The 19,522-nt window shown below is 45.0% G+C and overlaps 1 protein-coding gene across 1 annotated transcript; it reads left to right on the top strand.

Annotated features, from left to right (window-relative positions):
* The first annotated feature begins 1,247 nt into the window (after nt 1–1,247).
* On the top strand, nt 1,248–19,105 carry PDIA6 (protein disulfide isomerase family A member 6). The gene is made up of 13 exons (XM_087823341.1): nt 1,248–1,322; nt 6,216–6,357; nt 7,149–7,206; nt 7,569–7,695; nt 9,911–10,011; nt 11,194–11,324; nt 11,862–11,976; nt 12,486–12,626; nt 13,347–13,431; nt 13,555–13,627; nt 14,595–14,753; nt 17,940–18,036; nt 18,637–19,105. The coding sequence occupies exons 1-13, from the start codon at nt 1,304–1,306 to the stop codon at nt 18,703–18,705; spliced, it is 1,317 nt and encodes a 438-aa protein (XP_087679467.1). The 5' UTR covers nt 1,248–1,303; the 3' UTR covers nt 18,706–19,105.
* The last annotated feature ends 417 nt before the right edge of the window (nt 19,106–19,522 follow it).

Genomic DNA, 19,522 nt, shown 5'->3' with positions numbered 1-19,522 from the left:
TCAAGTCGAGTCCAAACATAGGAGGGGAAATCAGAGTGAAAAGATGCCTTAGTCTTACCCCATTAAACTTTAAATGTTTTACTTCTGCACATCTTAGGAGACATAGGACCACGCCAGGGCATTGCTAGGGCTCCGCCAGGGCGAGGAAGACAACCCGGAGGAGCCCTGACGCTTACGCCCCACGGGAACCTGGTCCTATGCGTGAAAGTCTGCACAATCCTGTACCCAGGACGTGGGCACTTTTAAAGCAATTGTGCCCGGCCGATGAGGCTCAGCGGTTGAGCGTCGACCTAGGACCCAGGAGACCGCGGTTGGATCCAGGCAGGGCACATGCCCGGGTTGCAGGAGATCCCGGTTCGATCCGGGCAGGGCACGTGCCCAGGTTGCAGGAGATCCCGGTTCGATCCGGGCAGGGCACATGCCCGGGTTGCAGGAGATCCCGGTTCGATCCGGGCAGGGCACGTGCCCAGGTTGCAGGAGATCCCGGTTCGATCCGGGCAGGGCACGTGCCCAGGTTGCAGGAGATCTCGGTTCCATCCGGGCAGGGCACGTGCCCGGGTTGCGGACTCGACCCCCAGCAGGGGGCGCGCAGGGGGCAGCGGATCAGTGACTCTCTCCCTCCCCCTTCCCCTCCCTGAAATCAATATACACCAAAAAATCAAAATAAAAAATAAAGTAACTGAATAAAATAAATACTCGGTACGTGTGTTGCGTGCAGCACGTGCTGAGCAAGTGTTTTTGCCGGGATGCTCGCCGGGAACGAGGACGTCAATGCCATTTGGCGAGGTCGCGGGTGCCCCAGGGCCCAAGGAGAGTCCTCCCGGGGACAAAGGGGGGGGGCGGCCGCGAGGGGCCGCCGCTGGGAAGGGGCCGTTAGAGCGAAGGTGGGGGTGGGAGCGGCGGAGGGCCCGGGAGAGAAGAAAACAGACCCTGGGCCCGGAGAAAGAAAGACCGAAAGCCCGGGGAGGGGGGCCGGCCGCGCGGAGCCGGGGCCGCGGGAAGCGGAGGTACGACCCCCTCGCCCCCCGCGGGCCCCTCCTTCCGCCGCTCGCCCCGCCCCCGTAAAAAAAAACCAGACCCGTAGCCTCTACCCGGCCGCCTCCCATTGGCTATGCGACTGAGCGAAGGCTTCGGGGACCAATGAGCGGCGGCCACGGCTTGGCGAGCGCCTTCCGGCCCGCCCCCGCCGCGCCGCGCAGCCCCGCGCGTGCCTCGCGGGCCGAGGGCGGGACGTGGGGCGGCGGGGGCGCGGCGCGGCGGAGCTGAGGCAGCGGCTGGAGTGCGCGGCGGCCCGACGCTCGGCATGGCTCGCCTGGTGCTCGGTAGGCGCGTCCCCTCGTCCTGGCTGCGGCTCGAAGGCCCCGAGCCCCACGGCGGTCCGCCGGGGAGCGGGAGGGAGGTAGGGCGGGCGCGCGGCCTTGGCCGGTCCCGCTCGGGGGACGGGGCCGCGGTGGGGGACGCCTTGGAGCCCGGGGGGGGGGCAATGGGGGAGCCCCGGGGGCTGGAGGCTGCCCTCGGCCGGAGGCGCGGGGCCCTAACGGACTCGGGGCGCGTGGGACGGTGAGGGCGCCCTTGGCCGAGCCTCCGCAGCCCACCCCGGGGGAGCGTGTGCGTGAGCGTGGCGGCGCGGGGAGCGCCCCGAGGCTGGATCCCGGGGCGGGGGGCCTCCGGGGACAGCCCGAGCCGGGTCGGAGCGCCGGGTGCAGGGGCGGCCGGGGCGAGGGTCCCTGAGGGGGGCTGGGTGTTGGGGCGCAACCTAAAGGGAACCTCGGCCTCGAGCGGGTCTCGGGCCCCTCGCACCGCTGCTTTTCCTCTCCACTTGCTTAATGGGTTGTCTACTTCTCAGAAAAACTGAAATATCAAAACCCAGTCCCGAGATTCGGCCTTTAACGGGAGCGCCTTCCGGACGCAGGCCTCGCGGCGCCGGGGCACTCGGACGGGCCTGGAGCCGGCGCCCGCCAGCGGTGGGAGTGGGCTTCGGAGTCGGCTGCGCGAGCGGAGTCGGGACGCCGGCTCCCCGTCCCCTCGGGTCCCGGCCCCGGCGCTCTCACAGTTCCGGCCGGAACGCCGGGCCGGAGCACCGGATGCGGACCACGGGGTCTGAGCTCCGCCCCTCCCCCGCGTGGACGAGCTGTGCGGCTGGGAGCAGGTTACTTAACCGCTCTGGGCTAGACCTCCATAGGGTTATTTTGACACTTAAGGAATTAATACATGTCTAAAGAGAGGAAACGGGATATAAATATTTGCTGTATTACTGCAGAGAGAATAGATGGGGGGCGGGGGGAGTTTAGTCTCTGTTTAAAAATTGCCCACAATCGAATTGAGACTAAGCTCTGAAGGAGTCTGTGGTTCTTTCCGTTAACTCATTATTTTAACAAATGTGGTCAACCTTTTTGGGAGCCCTGTGGGTTTCGGGATGACTGCTTTGGGACTCTTGCTAGCAGGTGTGGCACGGGGATGTCACCGATGTAGATTTATAGCAGCATCCTTAACTCCTGTGGAGGAATCCTGGCAAGTCACAGGTGGCAAAACCATCTGCTCACATAGGCTCTAGACACGCGGTGTTCCAGGTTCCCACTGGTGCTGATTATCACAGAGTGGAACAGCCGTGTGATTTTTTGAAACAGAACATTGTTAGCCAGCATTGACCTATTTTTTTTCATCTTAAGTGGGCCCACAGTTTTTTGTTTTTGTTGAGGACTTTTGTGGGGTAGTTACTGGGAATATTTTTGCCGTTGGAACTTATACATCTTTTAATCTGTTTTCCTGAGTATTATGCTTGATTTCCTTCTAACCCTACGAGGTCATACTGCCTTTTAAGAAGTTTGGGTCTCGAAGCTTTATCATCAAGGCATTTCCATTGGATAGCCACTTAGAAGAGGGGAGGCTCTTGTGAGAACCAGGCAAAATTTAAAGAAAAACAAAAGTCCAACAGCACTACTAGAAAAAAAAAAAAGTCTAAGTCCATGTTATATTGAGGGTCAGTAGACATGGCCATCTTTGTATGGAAAGAGAGCATACTCCTGAGGTAAAAATCATGGACCATCCCTTTGGTGACTGCTGTTCTGATTGGCAAGAAAAATGAAAGACCCTAATTCTCCTGCCATGATCTACCTAAATGACCCTCCTTGGGATTATACTTCTGCAGTCTCCAGACCTTTGGTTAAAAATTTGGGTTACATAACTGTGTTATATTTGTAATTATATGGCCTTAGGTAAATGTCTCCGTTTTTTGGCCTAAAAAATGAACATCATAGTACATACCACATAGAGTTCTTAAATGAGTTAATATATTTTAAATGTTTAGAACAATGCCTGGCACATGGCCTCATAGAAGTGTTATTCTTAGGTAAGATGTCAATTTCTGGAGGGTAAGTAGTTGGACAGGTAAATATATCAAAATGTTAGCCATACCCTCAGTACCCCCGGAAGATTTTCTCTTAAACTGACCATATCCATTGGAGGGGGGAGTCGTAAGCATTCTTAACATTGGCCTGTTAATAGTGAAATATGGGAAATAATCAAGTTTTGTCAGTAGTGAGTTGGCAACATGGTACAGCCATTAAAATTGGTTACATGGGGTAATAAGTAATCCTTAATTACTTATATAGAAAATGTAACTTATTTTGAGTGGCAAATGGCTACAGAAAGGAATATATATATCCCATTTATATGAATATACAATAATAAAGTTTGATACCTCTGTTGCATACAGATGTCAGTAAGAGTATTCACCAAAATATGAATGGCTTGTTCTAGTGGAGACTGTTGATGGCTTTTCTTTTGCTTTTCCATTTTTTAAAATTTCACAATGAACTCAATGTATTGAACAAGTATCAATGCATGTCGACCCTTACCAAAAAAAACTTCTTTAAATGTAGTAGGTCTCGGAGGATTCTTTAGGACCAATATTACTTCCAAGCTTATTTAGAATTAAGACTGCCTGTGCTTAGGTTCCTAATTTACTTGCTTCACTAACTGGATCAAGCTCTATTTAACTTTTCCTGCAGGAATGAAAAGAGTATTGAGCAGCACCATACAATAGAAATGTAATGCAGACTTATGTAATTAAAAATTTTCTAGTAGCCACATTTAAAAAGGCAAAAGAATGAGTGAAATTCATTTTAATATATTTATTTACCCAGTATATCTAAAAGACCATTTCAATATGTAATCAATATAAAAAATATTAATGAGATAGTTTAATTTTTCTTTCCTACCAAGTGTTTTGAAATGCAGGGTGCCTTTTACACCTACAGCACATCTCATTGTGGGGTAGCCACGTACGGCTCATGGCTACCATGTTGGACAGCACAGTTATCGCGGGAGCCACTGTGGGTGGCCTGACCGTCATCCACACTTACCCTTTCCTGTCTCCTGAAATGGAACAGGAGCCCATCCTATCACAGGCTATGTGTTCCCTCCCCTCCTCCTGACTCAGGGCATTTTGTTTAATGATTCCCTGTACTTTAGCCTTTCCCACGCTACATATTTCTTCCTTTCACACTCAGTTTAAAAAGAAACCATCCTTCTACTTCACATTTGCTTGTGCTCTCCTCCTCTTTATAATGAAACTTGTTTAAAAAGTTATTTGTATTGTTTTCACCAGCTTGTTCTCTCCTCCGATCTTCTGTAGATGCCTGCTGTGTATTTTCACTACACCACAGCTCCCAGGGCCCCCGGTTATTTCTTTGTCCTTTGATCCAGTGCAGTTTTCAGTCTTTCCTACTTGAGCTCCCAGTAGCATTTGTTACTGTTGCCCATTCAGCCATCCACTGCCCACACAGCAGCCAGGTACTTTTTCTAGGAAGAAATCTTATGACACCTCTCCTTCCGCATGATAAGCCTTTAGTGGCTTCACATCACCATTAGTAAAGTCCAGTTTTATTTCGTAAGCTCCTACATTTGCAATCTCTGTCATTCAAATGCAGTATTCTTGAGCAGTGCAATTGTTTATTCATGCCCCTGGCGCACACAACCTTTTTATCTTGAGCACTAAAAAGGCAACATGGTTTAATGGGAAAAGCATGGAACTAGAAGTCAGAGAGCTCCTCTGCCATTTACATGCATGGCTGTAGATGGGCCCTGATCTCACGTTCTGCCTTTTACAAAATAAAGATGATTCTTGCTCTCTAGTTGGTAATGCTGTGAAAAACCAGGTGTGCTGGTATATTTTAAAGTGGTTTGAAAATGGAAAGTGCTATGTAAGTATCAGGTAGAATAGTTAGCAATAGAACGATTAACATTGGTGTGCACTCCTTCCAGAAGAAATTTACCATTGCGTTATTCAAAAAAGTTCCATTTGAAATCTCCCAAATTCTGTTTATAACGAAGCATGTGAAAATCTGCCTACAGTGGCATATACACACACTGCCTTGGGAGACAGGTCACTCTCACTTTTAATATGTTTTAAAGGAAGAGATGAAATTTTGATAGTATTACCAATTCAAAAGACTTTTGAGTTCTTAAAATATTTGTAAGTCAGTTCAGAACTTTTGTTTTTTTAAAATGTTGTAAACTGCATTTAAGTTCTTAGAGTGGCTAACAAAAATACACTTGGTCCACAGTGTAGCTTAACTATGCCATTATAATACAATAGATTATTTGCTTTATAACATCAGTTACATGAAAATTCTTTGTGAGCTCATCCTGCAACATTGTGAGTGCCTGGTGATGTGCCATTGATAGTGTTATTAGAAATAAAAGTATTTATTAAAACAGTCATGGCCCTTGAGAGAGTCCCAGTCTAGTAGGGGAAACGAATTTTTTTCTTAAAAAAATGGCTTTAATAAAGGTGGTGTGCTAATACTGCAACTGAATAGCACAAGAAATAAATACTGTACGGATTACCCAAGGTCACAGATAGATGTAACCTCCCAGTCTTTCAGTGTCCTTGCCATAAAATGGCAACAGTAGTGCTACCTCATAGGGTGGCTATAGAGAATGAAGGCACTAAGAAGAATAATATTTAAATACTGCAGTCCAGGAGATGAGTGTGGACTGTGTTCCCTTCTTGCTTGGCACTACATCAGTGGGAATAAAATTCCAGGAGCTCCAACAGCAGTAGGGAGGGCAGGGGCATGAGGTTAGGAGGGGCCTTGCCCAGCCATCCTCCAGTATGGAGGGCCTTCGTCAGCTGAAGAAGACTCTGGTCACCTGGGTTTCCTTTCAGCACAAACCTGCTGTTAATGGTCTGCTTTTGGTTGTTCCTCCAGGTTTGGTGAGCTGTACCTTCTTTCTAACAGTGAATGGGTTGTATTCCTCTAGTGATGATGTCATCGAGTTAACTCCATCAAATTTCAACCAAGAAGTTATTCAGAGTAATAGCTTGTGGCTTGTAGAATTCTTTGCTCCATGGTAAGTATTATTAAATAGTTGTCAGTCATTTATGGTACTTTAAAAAGAAAAATACCATATAAAGATGTGATTTTATTTGACCATCTAGTTTACCTACTTTAGAGCTTGTTTACTTTTATTATTTTTAAAACATAGATATATTTTTATTGATTTCAGAGAGAGGGAGGGGGAGAGAGAAATATCAATGATGAGAGTCATTGATCCGCTGCCTCCTGCATGCCCCCTACTGGGGATTGAACCTCCCCAGTGCCCTGACTGGGAATCGAACCTCCATCTCCTGGATCCTAGGTCAATGCTCAACTGCTGCGCCACGCTGGCTGGGCTAGTCCTTATTTAAAAGAAGTAGAGGGAAGTGGGAGAGTCCACATGGTCTTGTTTATTAAAGGTCATGGAGATTGAGTCAAGTGGGGGGAAAAATGAAGTAGCTAATTGTTGCAAGAAAGAAGAAAGGGGGAAAAAAAACCTTATAATTTTAAGATGGTTTATCCTTATGATGAGGTAAGTAGGATGGGGACTGATGGGAAACTGATTTATGAAGAAAGAATATTGGCCAAAGGAAAGGGAAGAGCCAGTATTGACTCCGTTCTGTTTCCTGAAGAGAGTTGCTTCCAGAAATATGTAATTAGAAAACCTGGTTTAATTTAACAGTTATCCTCTTGCCTTACATTCATTGTTGGAAAAAACCCTTGTGGGGTGAAGATGTAATTACTGTTGAAATTGGATGTGCAATTATATATAGTCAGAATATAGGATGTAGTTTCCTCAAACTCTGTGTTTTTATCCCCTAAAAGGTGTGGCCACTGCCAAAGGTTAACACCAGAATGGAAGAAAGTAGCAACTGCATTAAAAGTAAGTTTTTGAGATGTCTACATTCACTTGTGTATGTTTCAGTTTATGCAAATGACTTAATGTATAATAGGAAGTGAATTTGCATATTGAAGCTCAAAACCCTTGTTTTGATGCCAAGATTATATAGGGAGCAAAGGTATAATGTACATTTGAGCTTTTATGCTTATTTATGTCACTTCTGTTTCCTGGGCTAATTTGTGTTTCACTCATCGTTCCACCTAGGAATGGCTTCCCAGGCTACAGCCCTCATTCGTTCTGTTTTAAAGCCCTTTGTTATTTTGTTATCTTGACATGAATCAGATGGTGGGTTCTTATGGAACCTTCTCCAGTTGAAAGTAGATAATTCTCTCAAATTTCCACAGGATGTTGTAAAAGTGGGTGCAGTTGACGCAGATAAACATCAGTCCCTTGGAGGACAGTATGGGGTGCAGGGATTCCCTACCATCAAGATTTTTGGATCCAACAAAAACAGGCCAGAAGATTATCAGGGTAAGGACTTTGCTAACTACTTCCCCTGGTTGGAATTTTCATTTGAGCAGGTGGGAAAAAATAGGAGAAAATTAGGATTCTATAACTTTGAGCCCTGCTGCCTACAAGTTTCTCAGCCTCTCTGTGCCTAAACCTCGTAGCTCTATGATGGCACAGGGTGATGCCTACCTCTTCTGAGTTCTGGAGATTAAATATGCGTCGTACAGATAAAAGGTTTTTGTATTATCATGCATACTAGCTTAGCCCACACGGCCTTTGCAATGATAGAGTAATGATGTTCTATGCTTCCTCCTTGTTTTTCTCTTTATAATTAGAAAAATACTACTAAATATTTTATAGTTAATACTGAATGAAGATTTACATGTTCCTTGCTGTGAGCTCTCTTCGCTCTATGTAGGAGAAGGGTCTAGCATAGCAGTGTGGCAGGAAGAATGCCCTGTAATTTGAAAGTCAGTTAGTTACCCTGGGTATTCTTTTGTAGAACAGTCATATTATTTCATTTAAAATACCACAAATGTGCCCGGCGGTTGAGCGTCGACCTAGGATCCAGGTGATCGGGGTTTGATTCCTGGTCAGGGCTACATGCCCGGGTTGTGGGCTCAATCAATGACCCTCTCATCATTGATGTTTCTATCTCTCTCTCCCTCTCTTTTCTCTCTCTGAAATCAATAAAGATATATTTAAAAAAAAAAAAGAAAGAAAGAAAAATTAAAATACCACAAACAGATCATCAAGTTTAAGATATAATCAGAATTGCTAGGTTGGACCATGTTCATGGTCCTAAAAAAAGTATTGGGCATAACGTATTTAAAGTTTAAATTATAGCTCATTTGATAAGTTTTTTAAAAGATTTCATTACATGGGCCACATAAGCGACAACTTAGAGTTAAACATCTTCGGTTTTGCTTTGTGTGAGAAAAACAAGTTTGAGGGTTGGGGGAGGAGAATCAGCATCACAGTAACACAGTGTTATTGTATCATCTCTGCTTGGTGGCCTGCATTGTGTCCAGTTGATAGAGCATTCTCAGGAAAGGGAACTTGAAGGGAGTGCGGGGTCTGGAGAGTGAGAACTTGGATAATAGCCGGCCTGGCTCTACTACTGGCCTCATCATACTCTGGCTTCATAACTAAACAGAATACTTAACTCTCTGGGTGTGTGAAAACCTATTTTACCCCTGAAATAGTACATGTAAAGCATGTGACTTTGTAAAGACAGTGTAGTTGGTACGTCACTGAGCTGGGGGTCAGAATCCTGGAGATAAGGCCGTACACACATCCTTTCTTCTAGACTCCCAGCTCTGAGGTTTCGTAAAATGGTCAGTTTCATTTTTCTAACTAAACACCTGCTTTTCTGCCTTAGAATAATTTGTTTCACTAACTTGCAAAAACCGAATTTTAGAGTAGGGGTTGCATTTGACTTGCTGCCTGTTTTCATGAATAAAATAAGACTTCACCAACCCTTGGTGTGGGGCAGGAGTGGGGAACATCCAGCCCTCAGGCAATATATATGGCCATCGAAATCATTTGGTCCAGCTCTGCCAAGGCAACTGCCGGTGGGACTCAAAATGGAATAAATCTAGGAGCTTGTTTCATAGCTAATTTTTAAGTTGATAATTTTGTGTGGCCCACGAATGGTGTTACAAATATCTAAATGGCCCTTGTAGAAAAAAGGTTCCCCACCCCTCGTCTAGAGTAAGAAAGTCCTCTCTGCCTCTTTTGCTTGTATGTTCCTTGACTTGGTATGTTTCCAGGTAAAGATCGGTGGCAGGGGCACTGCCCGAGGATGGAGCAGAAGCCTGTTTTCATGTTGCTTCTGCCCTCTGTCTAGGAGGTGGTGCTGGGCTCCTCAGCCATGGTTGTAGCACCAGCCGACCGGGACTTACTCTGGGTGGTGCTGGACTGTGTTTTCTTATGTCAGGTCTGAGGTGTTCTCAGTTTTTATCTCTAGCAATTTGGTCAGAAAACTCTAGGAAAAAAGCAAGCTGAAATTTTCTGAAGCGATTTTGTGAGTGTGGCGTTAGAGTGAAGATCACTTACGGCCTCTGTTGTTATCCTTACAGCTGAATCAGTCAATAGCCTCCTGACTTTCTTGAGCATGTAGATTTTGGCAAACTTCCAAAGGCTGTTGTCATTATTGTTGGCTGCAGAGCCTGAGCACCGATAGGCACACAGCCTGTCTGCCACTGTTCAGCTGATGGCCATTGTCTTCTTGCAGGTGGCAGGACTGCTGATGCCATCGTGGATTCCGCCCTCAGTGCCCTGCGCCAGCTCGTCAAGGATCGCCTTGGGGGCAGGGGATATAGTTCTGGAAAACAAGTAAGGCTTTGTAGGCCAGTTTTTAGTGTGTGATGATTTTGAAGCCTGAATGTGGACCCCTTGTAGGAGATAGATTTTTTTTTTTTTTTTTTTAACATTGCAAATTGGTGACCTTTCAATTAAAAAATAATAGAAGGTTGGGTCAACTGACCCCAGAGGGAGTCAACCTGCTCATTTGGCTTCCTCAGAATTACCATCACTATAGCTGGTCAGTCCCAGGGCATCCTGCCAAACCTCAGGCCAAGAGCCAGGCCCCAGAGAGGCTTCCTCAGCCCAGGGCTGAAATAGAGTTTGAGCTGCAGAAGGAGAGAGCACCAGGCTGCTTTTTCACATGGTTACAGAGTGGAAAGAGAGGCCAGCTCTCCAGATCGACTCTGGGTGAACAGGGGAAATTTGGATGACCTCTTGGCCTAAGTCTGTGGCAATGAGCCCCAAATCCATGGACAATTCTACATAAATGCATAAGGAAGAAGAGAAAGATATTCCTGTTCTGAGGGTTGGTGTTTTAGATGTCCTGTATGAAATGTGACGTTTGACTGTGTTATCCTTGTGATCTTGGGAAAGGCATTGAATTCTTACTAATGCTTGTAGGTAAGGTGGCCCTTTGCTCTTTATACAGCCTTGGCTTCCCCAGATTTCAGACGTAGACGTTTAATGAGCATGATCGTCTCCCCTAGCTCCATGGCTTTGGGCCCAGGTGATAGAAAGTAAGATAGTCCTGTCACTTAGGGTCAGTACTGAAGAAAAGTATTTGAGAAAAAATGGGTAAGTGTTACTTTTAGCTTTCTTGATTGGTAGAGACTTTATGAAAGGGTATTAACTAGTGATGTGTAACATCCTGGGATAACCAGCAGCTGAGCTTGAGTCTGAATTAGAATAATGTTATTAAGGTGATTCTTTGAGCCATGCTGAACTTTCTCTTAAAAATAGCAAGTGACAGAATTTAGGTAAATGTTATGTGTTATACTGAATGTACTGGGGATTGTTTGAAAGTAAATGTTGATTACCTGGCAAAAATAATAATATTATACAATGTCTAATTTGAATAAAGTAGTTTTCACTTGAAAAGAAAACAAAAACTTCTTTAAAATGTGGAGGCGAGTTTTGTTATTGGTGTACTTAGAAAAGGAATCCTGTTCTTTTGGCCACTTTGTAGTTTAACGTTTAATGTCACAATGACAGGGTAGAAGCGAAAGTTCAAGTAAGAAAGACGTGATTGAGCTGACAGACGACAGCTTTGATAAGAATGTTCTTGACAGTGAAGACGTTTGGATGGTTGAGTTTTATGCTCCTTGGTGTGGACACTGCAAAAAGTAAGTGCTTTTAACCAAGTCATAGGGCTTCTAATCAATTATCTAGTTTGCTGTGAGGCTTTCTGTTTGTTTTTGTTTTTAACCCTCTTCACCCATTTTGCCCACCCTGCCCCCTGCCTATGGCAACCACTAGTCTGTTCTCTGTATCTAGGAGCTTGATGGTGGTTGTTTTGTGTGGTTTTGTTTTGTTTTGTTTTTTATTTCACATATAAGTGAGTGTATATAGTTTCCTTTGAAAGAGCTGAATCAGATCACAGGTATAACCAGCATCTCCTCCCAAAAAGTTCTGACTTGAAACACATTGTAAACGTTGGCATTAGTGCCAAGGGTTTCCCCTGTCATTTTCAAAGATTGACAGGGAGCTAGCATCCAAATTTGGGGGGAGTGACAAAGGACTGGGAAGCAAGTGTGAAAGGCGCATCGTATCTTTCATAACGCAACATGGAAAATGTTTCCCAAGTGGGACATAGCTGGGTTGGGCAGATATGCACACATAAGTTAAAGTACTTGTGCTGAGATAAAGATATTTATTTGTAGCCTAGAGCCAGAATGGGCCGCTGCAGCTACCGAGGTAAAAGAGCAGACGAAAGGAAAGGTGAAACTAGCGGCTGTGGACGCCACGGTCAATCAGATGCTAGCCAGCCGATACGGGGTATGTTCATACGGCTCTTGTCTTTGTGAAATACAGTTTTTCACTGTTACTTCATCCAGTACACCAGGCCTCCTGCGAGGTAGGAGGGGGGATGTTTAGTCGTTTTGTAATGAAAAAATTAAGTCACTTTATTGTTACAACTAATAAGTAGTAATTCTGGAAGTCAGGACTGTTGTTTAGGGGATTTTTCCCCAATATTTCACTATTTCTGTGTGCTTATTGTGAGCCCATAGCTTTCTCAGCTTTTACAAGTTGCTCATAGGGCTTTTGAGGTTGGTCCATTTGTTCTAGAGCAGATAAATATTAAGTGTATTTCCAGAGTTTGGATAAGGCTTGGCCACGCCTGCCAGTCAGATTGTTAAACCCCCTGACTGACAAACCTGTGTGTCATCTTTGGACATTGATGCATACTGGAGAATATATTTGCTGCATTAAATTACCTAGAAGGTGGTTTTAGAAACCATGAAGATTACCTTATTTCTTATTAAAGGTTTGTTGATTTTGAATAGATTCGGGGATTTCCTACAATCAAGATCTTTCAGAAAGGCGAGTCTCCTGTGGATTATGACGGGGGCCGGACAAGATCTGAAATTGTCTCCCGGGCCCTCGATTTGTTTTCTGATAACGCTCCACCTCCTGAGCTACTTGAGGTAAAGCTCTCCAGTCACGCACAGCAAGGCGCACTCTCCAGTCTGACTTTGGGTGGTAGGGCAGTTGGCCTCTAGCTCTTCAAATTAAGCTCTTCTCCATCTCCGTTAAAATGCTCTCTCAAGTGTCTCTGTACTTTTAAATGGACAAAACCTGTCTGATAAATTGCTGCTTTTCATAACTTTAGCACTAAGATAATGCACTGAGAGGAAAAGTATACGTAAGCCTCTCAAAAATAGACTGCATCTTTCATTTCTCATTCTCAGAAGAATACCTAACATTTACTGAGCACCTGGCCACGTAACAAGGACTGTTCTGCTTTTATGTAGATTTTCCTCACTTAATTCTCATATGAACACTTAGTGGTGAATACTGTTCTTAATCTTCATTTTACATATGAGGAAACTGAGGCACAGAGAGCCTCAAATTCATATAATATATGATGCACGTAAATATGTCTGTCTACCTGTTCGAACGATCAAGTGTCAGGCTGTGCCCGGCATTCTGGTTTCAGAGGCTGTGTGCAGGTCCCTCACCACTACCCCAGAAAGAGGGCTTGGGAATGATAGTGGGACATTCTACGAGAGCTGGTGGTGGTTTTGGTTCTAGAATGTGTGCAAGGAAGTGTCGTTGGGAGAAGTCCTCCCTCTCTTGCTTTGCTCCTTAATGGAAGTGATGGTGCTAAGTCTTTGTTTTCCATCCCTGTCTCCTGGGTCCCACAGATCATTAGTGAGGACATCGCCAAGAAGACGTGCGAGGAACATCAGCTCTGTGTCGTGGCCGTCCTGCCCCACATTCTTGACACTGGTACGGTGAACAGGAACTCACTTTCCTTTCATTGTTCTGTGCTGCCTGCTCTGAAAACACTTTCTAAATCAATTAATGTCACAGACTTTTTTATTTTTATCTTTAAAATTTTTGTGTGTTCAGGAGCTGCAGGCAGAAATTCTTATTTGGAAGTTCTTCTGAAGTTGGCAGACAAATACAAAAAGAAAATGTGGGGGTAAGTTATTGAACTTGGTATCTCTGTACCATTTGGGCAGGAGAGTATTGTACTGCTTGAGAGTGTCTGGCTCCTTGTTCTCTGTAGGATGTGTTCCTATGTTTGCATCATTTAGGAAGGAAAGAAGTAGTGCAGCTCTCTTATGTGCTCATAAGGCACGTATTCGTACCGCAGCATACTTTTTCTCCTAGGGACTGATGTTTAAATGGTGTTGGGTTTCAGGCCAGCAAGCAAAAGCTTAATTAGTAAGCTAGTTGAATTCTAGTACGGCCTGGAGGCTCGATAAAGAAAAGAAGTAGAGGCATTTTTTTGTCCACCCTCCCTGAGTGACGGCCAGATCTAGGCAGATTTTGAAACAAAGTTTGCCTCTGTCCCCGTTTATCTTCTAGCTTCTCACCCTCGTCCTTCATTGCGGTCCTGGTGCCTCGGGCCCCTGCTGTCACTCTGCTCACTATAGCTTTGCACGTCTGTCCAACAGCCTTTATCGTGTGCCTGCAGAAGGCCACCTTCTGCAGTGTTTCTTTACACCTTTGGAGAAGTTAAGAAATTTGGTTGCACGCGTCTGTGTGTGTTGAATAATGGTAACCTATCCATAGCTTTTAAAAAGGTAGTTGGTACACTTTTTAAAGACCATACGTGATAACCTAAATGATACTGGTAACAAAGACAGAAAATTCATGAGGCTTGGTCGACAGTATTCTAGACCGGGGGAAACTGTCTTATAGGTAGACCGATCCATTTTGGGGGACTTCTGGAATTAGGGTTTAGGGAACATGAGAGAGGAACTGTACTTACTCAAGAGCACATCTAGAATACGTTATTTTTAAAAACTTTTTGTTTTTGTTTGCTTCTATACCTATTTCATCCATAAAATACTTGAAGTGTAATTTTGTTCTTTAAGATCTGCTAGTTATGTTCTAACGAATTTTAAAGGGGTGTTTGTCCTGAAACCACTCTGCCTTTCTAGGTGGCTGTGGACAGAAGCTGGAGCACAGTCCGAACTCGAGAATGCTTTGGGGATTGGAGGATTTGGGTACCCCGCCATGGCAGCCATTAACGCACGCAAGATGAAGTTTGCTCTTCTAAAAGGATCTTTCAGTGAGCAAGGCATTAATGAGTTTCTCAGGTAACTCTTTTGCTCTTTTAAATTATTTTTGTTTTGTCTGTTTGGTTCTGCTGTGGTTTTTTTGTTTGAAATTAGGTTTATATAGACCAGGCAATAAATGGAATTATTTTGCATTTGACATTCTGGAGAATTAGATGTTTATAAATTTGAGCTTTTAAATCTTCCTGTGCTTTGTTCTGTTTTTCATGGAAATATTCTGCAGTAGCGAATGATGCTCAGCCTCTCCTGTTTTCAGGTCCCCTTGTCATTCTCTGCCGTTGGTATTGGGCTCTTCCCAATTCTTACGGTGGACTCACGGGGAGAAGCAGCCTGTCCTCCCCCATTCACACCTGAGCATGCTTTGTACCCTCAACCTCAGACGATATGGTTTCCATTTCTGGGCATTGGTTTTAGAGTGTGGTTATCTGAAAACGGGTGAACTTAACTTACTTAAGTGACTCCAACAGTGGTCAACAGCATGATAGTTTGAGAGCCAGAGGCCTGTTTAATCTTGAGCACAAGTTGTCAAACTCAGAAGCCAATTTGTAGGGCTTTCTGTGCTGCCCTGCTATTCAGCTCATCCTGAAACTGACTGGGTCATCTCTTAGGCACATACAGGCTGTGATGCTGTACTTTTTCTCAGATGTGTGGTCATTTGATTAATGCTTCTTCCCCATAACTGAGTTCCATGAGGGTGAATTTCTTTTACACAAAATTTTATCTCTACCTAGTACTCTAGGGCCTGGCTCAGAATAAGCTCTTGGTAAGTATTTTGTGAATGAATTGTTGAATTTTCATCTCTGGAACAGTTTCAATTAGGAAAGACTTCTCTGCCCTCGGGAACATTATTGTTTAACAGGACATAGCACGTTGATGGGGAGACTGTTTATAAAATGTACTTCATGCTTTTCAATAGCTAATTCCAGTGTCAGTCTTCAGGAGATGTGTGAGAGTGATAAGTGACAATGAGTTTGCACCTTTGAACTTACTGAAAATGGCAGATTTTGACCCCAGCTTTGATTCTATTCCCATTTATTTTCAGCCAGTTTTAGTACAAAGGAGGTAAATGCATCATGGAAAAGGTACAGGGAACAGTAGCATGTTGTGAACTTGAGACAATTGTGCTCGAGATTAAATAGGCCTCTGGCTTTCAGACTTCTTGTCTTGGAGGTGGCAGAACACCTCAGGGGCCTCCGGTCACCAGTGGAGAAGGTACATGGTGATGACCAGGAGGGAAACAGAATACGTGGCAGTGTACTTGTTTCTAGCTATGAGTCTTATTTTCGGAGGGGAAATGCGTGCAGTGAGCGAGCAGGCTGCTTCCACCAGACTGCAGTGGGCCTGGCAGAGAGCTGGGCAGCACCCACCACAGAACTGCCACAGCCTGGCAATTGGAAAACCAAAGAAAAATACCATCATTGCTGCAGTTTGTCAAACATAGAAGCTTTAACAATTTATAAGTGTAGTAGCAGCAATTGAAAACTATGGTCAACCTAAGACATTAGTGATTGCTGCATCTGTCCTTGAAAACGTCATATTGTGTTCCTCTTGGAGTAGCAGCCAGGAAGCCTAAGTGTGTAATTGTGCCTGTGCACCCACAGTGAAGAAAAGGCTTGCATTTAATACCGGTTTGTGGCCACGGTTCTCCAGGTGATTAAGAGAAAATGGTGGCACAGGGAAGAGCGTGAATTAGCTACTAAAAAACTTCTGTTTTTAAACAATTGAACTCTGCCCTGAAGGCACTGTTCCCTCTTGATTTTGTTCCTATTTAAAGGAGGTTTGGCATCTTTCCATTTGTCGTTTGCTCTCACTGCTGACATTACGTAGGAAGCTGCCTTTTTTTTTTCCTCCTGAGTGCCATCCCCATCTACCAAATGTCCAGTAGCATATTCATCTCAGCCATTTATCAGTGAAGAGGCTGATGTTCAGAGGTGGTAAATAGCCTTAGTACGATGTAGAATGTCTGGCTTTCTTTTCATTGTTTGCATGGGTTCGTATTTCCACAGAAGCCAGAGCTCGCATTGGCCTGAGCCTTGCTAGTAAATTGAGCCATTCTAGCATCGATTTTAGAGGCTCAGTGAGATGGGTCTGGCTAACTCTGCTGAACCCCCTTTAGTCTGCCCATCCATCCATCCATCCATCCATCCATCCATCCATCCATCCATCCATCCATCCAGTAGGTAGTCAACCTTCCGTCCTGTGTTACACTAATTAACAGTTCAGTGAGAGGTAGTGAAGTGGGTTTTTAGAGTGTATGTACAGTTTTCTGACTAACTGATACATGTACACCGGGGTTTCTCAACCTTGGTGCTCCTGACATTTTCGACCAGATAGTTCTTTCTTTGCCGTATGAATTGTAAGATGTTCAGCAGCATCCTTAGCCTCTCCCCTCTAGAGCCAGTAGACACCCCCCCACCCACACACACAAAGTTGTGACAATTAAAAATTGTCCAGACATTGCCAGATGTCCCCTGGGGGCAAAAATTGCCCCGTTTAAAAACCATTGATGTTCACTGTAAAAAATGCAGAGTAGGAATTACCAGAGAACTATTATTAAATGCCTACAGGAAACTTAATGATACCCTGTTTGGGTGTTTTCTCTTTTACCCATATTCCAAGCACCCTTCACCAGAGGGTACTTGGGGGCTCCTTTAAAGATGCCTGTTCTCGGGCCTGTGGCCCCGCCTCTTCCCAGTGAAGTGTTTTCTGTCAATACCTGCCAGAGGCAAGACCTAACAGGCTGTCCCACCATGTGACTCTGTCTGCCCTGAAGCTTGAGCTAGTGAGGGGAGTGCTCCTACTGTCCGTCTGCAGGCTTCTGTTCACGGCAGGGCCTCTGCTTGCTGTTTAGAATGCTGAGGAAGGGAATGGAATTTTACTTCTCCCGTGCCGTCTTTCAAAGGCCTTTCTGGGGTCTTAAACTCTCAACTTTGACAGTTTTTACATAATTTGTATTTTAGCAAAATACATTAGCTTTTTAAGTTATTGGTAGTAACTGGCTTTACTTGATGCCCAGGTCTTAGGATTTCGTGCCCGGTGATATTGTTGCCCCGAATGAAAAGAGTGCTGTTCATGAAGATTTTTCAGGAGCCATCATGGGAAATGTCTGCATAAACATGGCAGGCACACCATCTTTTACAAGTAGTTTTTTCATGTGCACCAGCCGTCCCTGTAATGCCTGTGCTTGTTTTGCCGTTTTCTCCCCAGGGAGCTATCTTTTGGGCGAGGATCTACAGCACCTGTCGGAGGTGGAGTTTTCCCCTCCATCAGCACCAGAGAGCCTTGGGACGGCCAGGATGGTGAGGTGAGTCCCTGGACCTGACGGGCGGCTGTGTGCGCAGGACGCAAGGCCAGGCTCGTCTTTCTCATCTTTACTTTCCCGATCCTGTGCATCTTTGCTACTTGTGAACCAAATTCTTCCCGTTGGACCTAAGCTTTGGCATGACCCAGAACTATCATAACCTTGGGCCTTCTGGGAGGTTCTTTCTCAAGACCTTTCATCCCACCCACCCTATTAATAAGGGCTCCACAGAATTTGCTGTTCTTAACAGAGACAACCAAGATATGTATCAGTAATTAGGCTGCTTTCCTGATATTAGCCCAAGTGATCATTCAACCTTGAATTCATGTATTAGCCTCACAGAAATGTAAAATAATGTCTTTGAAATGAGCATTTATTTTGGTACACTTCTGCCCTGTCCTCCTTGAAAGGACAAGTTAAAGAGCTGTCCGTAAAATCCTGTTGCATTTAAGTCCGCAACCCTTCAAGCATCTCTGTGTTAGACCTGGATCAGGCAAAGCTGGTTTTGTGGTCAGATACCTGGATAGACTGTGCGCTTTCGGGGTCACCCTGTCTGCTGCTGCAGTCGGCCTGCGGGACTAATGATGCTGTCCTGTTTTACAGCTTCCTGTGGAAGATGACATTGACCTCAGCGACGTGGAGCTGGATGACTTGGAGAGAGATGAGCTGTGAGAGGCTCAGCACAGACTTCAGTTTTCTTTTCTTGGGAGCAGACTTTTCCAGCAGTGAAGGAGCATTCTTTACTCAGATGAGTCTACCAGTGGCCTTTTTCACCAAGAAGTAGCACGTGATTGGTCATCTGAAAACACTGCAACAGGGAACTTTTGCATCTCAAGAAAACAATGAAAAATTCTATGAATTGTAGCCAGTGGATTGGGTGGTATCTGTCAAGTAACATTTTGAAGAAAACTGCTGGGCTGCTGAAATACTTTTTTTCCCCTCCCTCTGACTGCTGCTTGGGTGTCCTTGGAGGCTGTTTCTTATATAAGTTTTTTAATGTGATCCTTTCATTTGAATATAAATGGCTTTTTCCATTAAAGAATAAAACAATATTTTGGACAATGCCAACAAATGTATGATATTAGTGTCCACATCATAAATTGAGAGTCTGATGTTTAGCCAGAAAATATGATGATGAAGGTCTGGCCCTGATGTCTTTCCTTTCTAAGAACCTGTGATGGAAACGACACCATGTGGATGCCTGCCACAGCACAGATGTACGCATGTCCTGCGAGGCCAAGGTCCACCTGTGGATGTGGAACGGGAAGCAAGTTTGTGTAGAAGGGGGAAAAGCCGGTCGGTTGAGAACTGCTGCTTATGCCCAGCACATCTGGGCCATCACCGGGGAGCATAGCTGGTTTTACAGCTAGCTTACGGTTTTCAGTGCTCCTCTAAGTCCTCAAATGTCCATTAAGCAAGAAATACAGCCGCAGGTCACCCACTGATAGGCCGTCCCCGTTTATGTAAAACATTCGGGAGATTGGAAGTT

The sequence above is a fragment of the Miniopterus natalensis genome, chromosome 13 (genome assembly GCF_054644295.1).
Source record: "Miniopterus natalensis isolate mMinNat1 chromosome 13, mMinNat1.hap1, whole genome shotgun sequence".
Taxonomy (NCBI): Eukaryota; Metazoa; Chordata; class Mammalia; order Chiroptera; family Miniopteridae; genus Miniopterus; species Miniopterus natalensis.
Note: the sequence above shows the minus strand (reverse complement) of the source record. Positions and strands in the feature narration are given on the sequence as shown.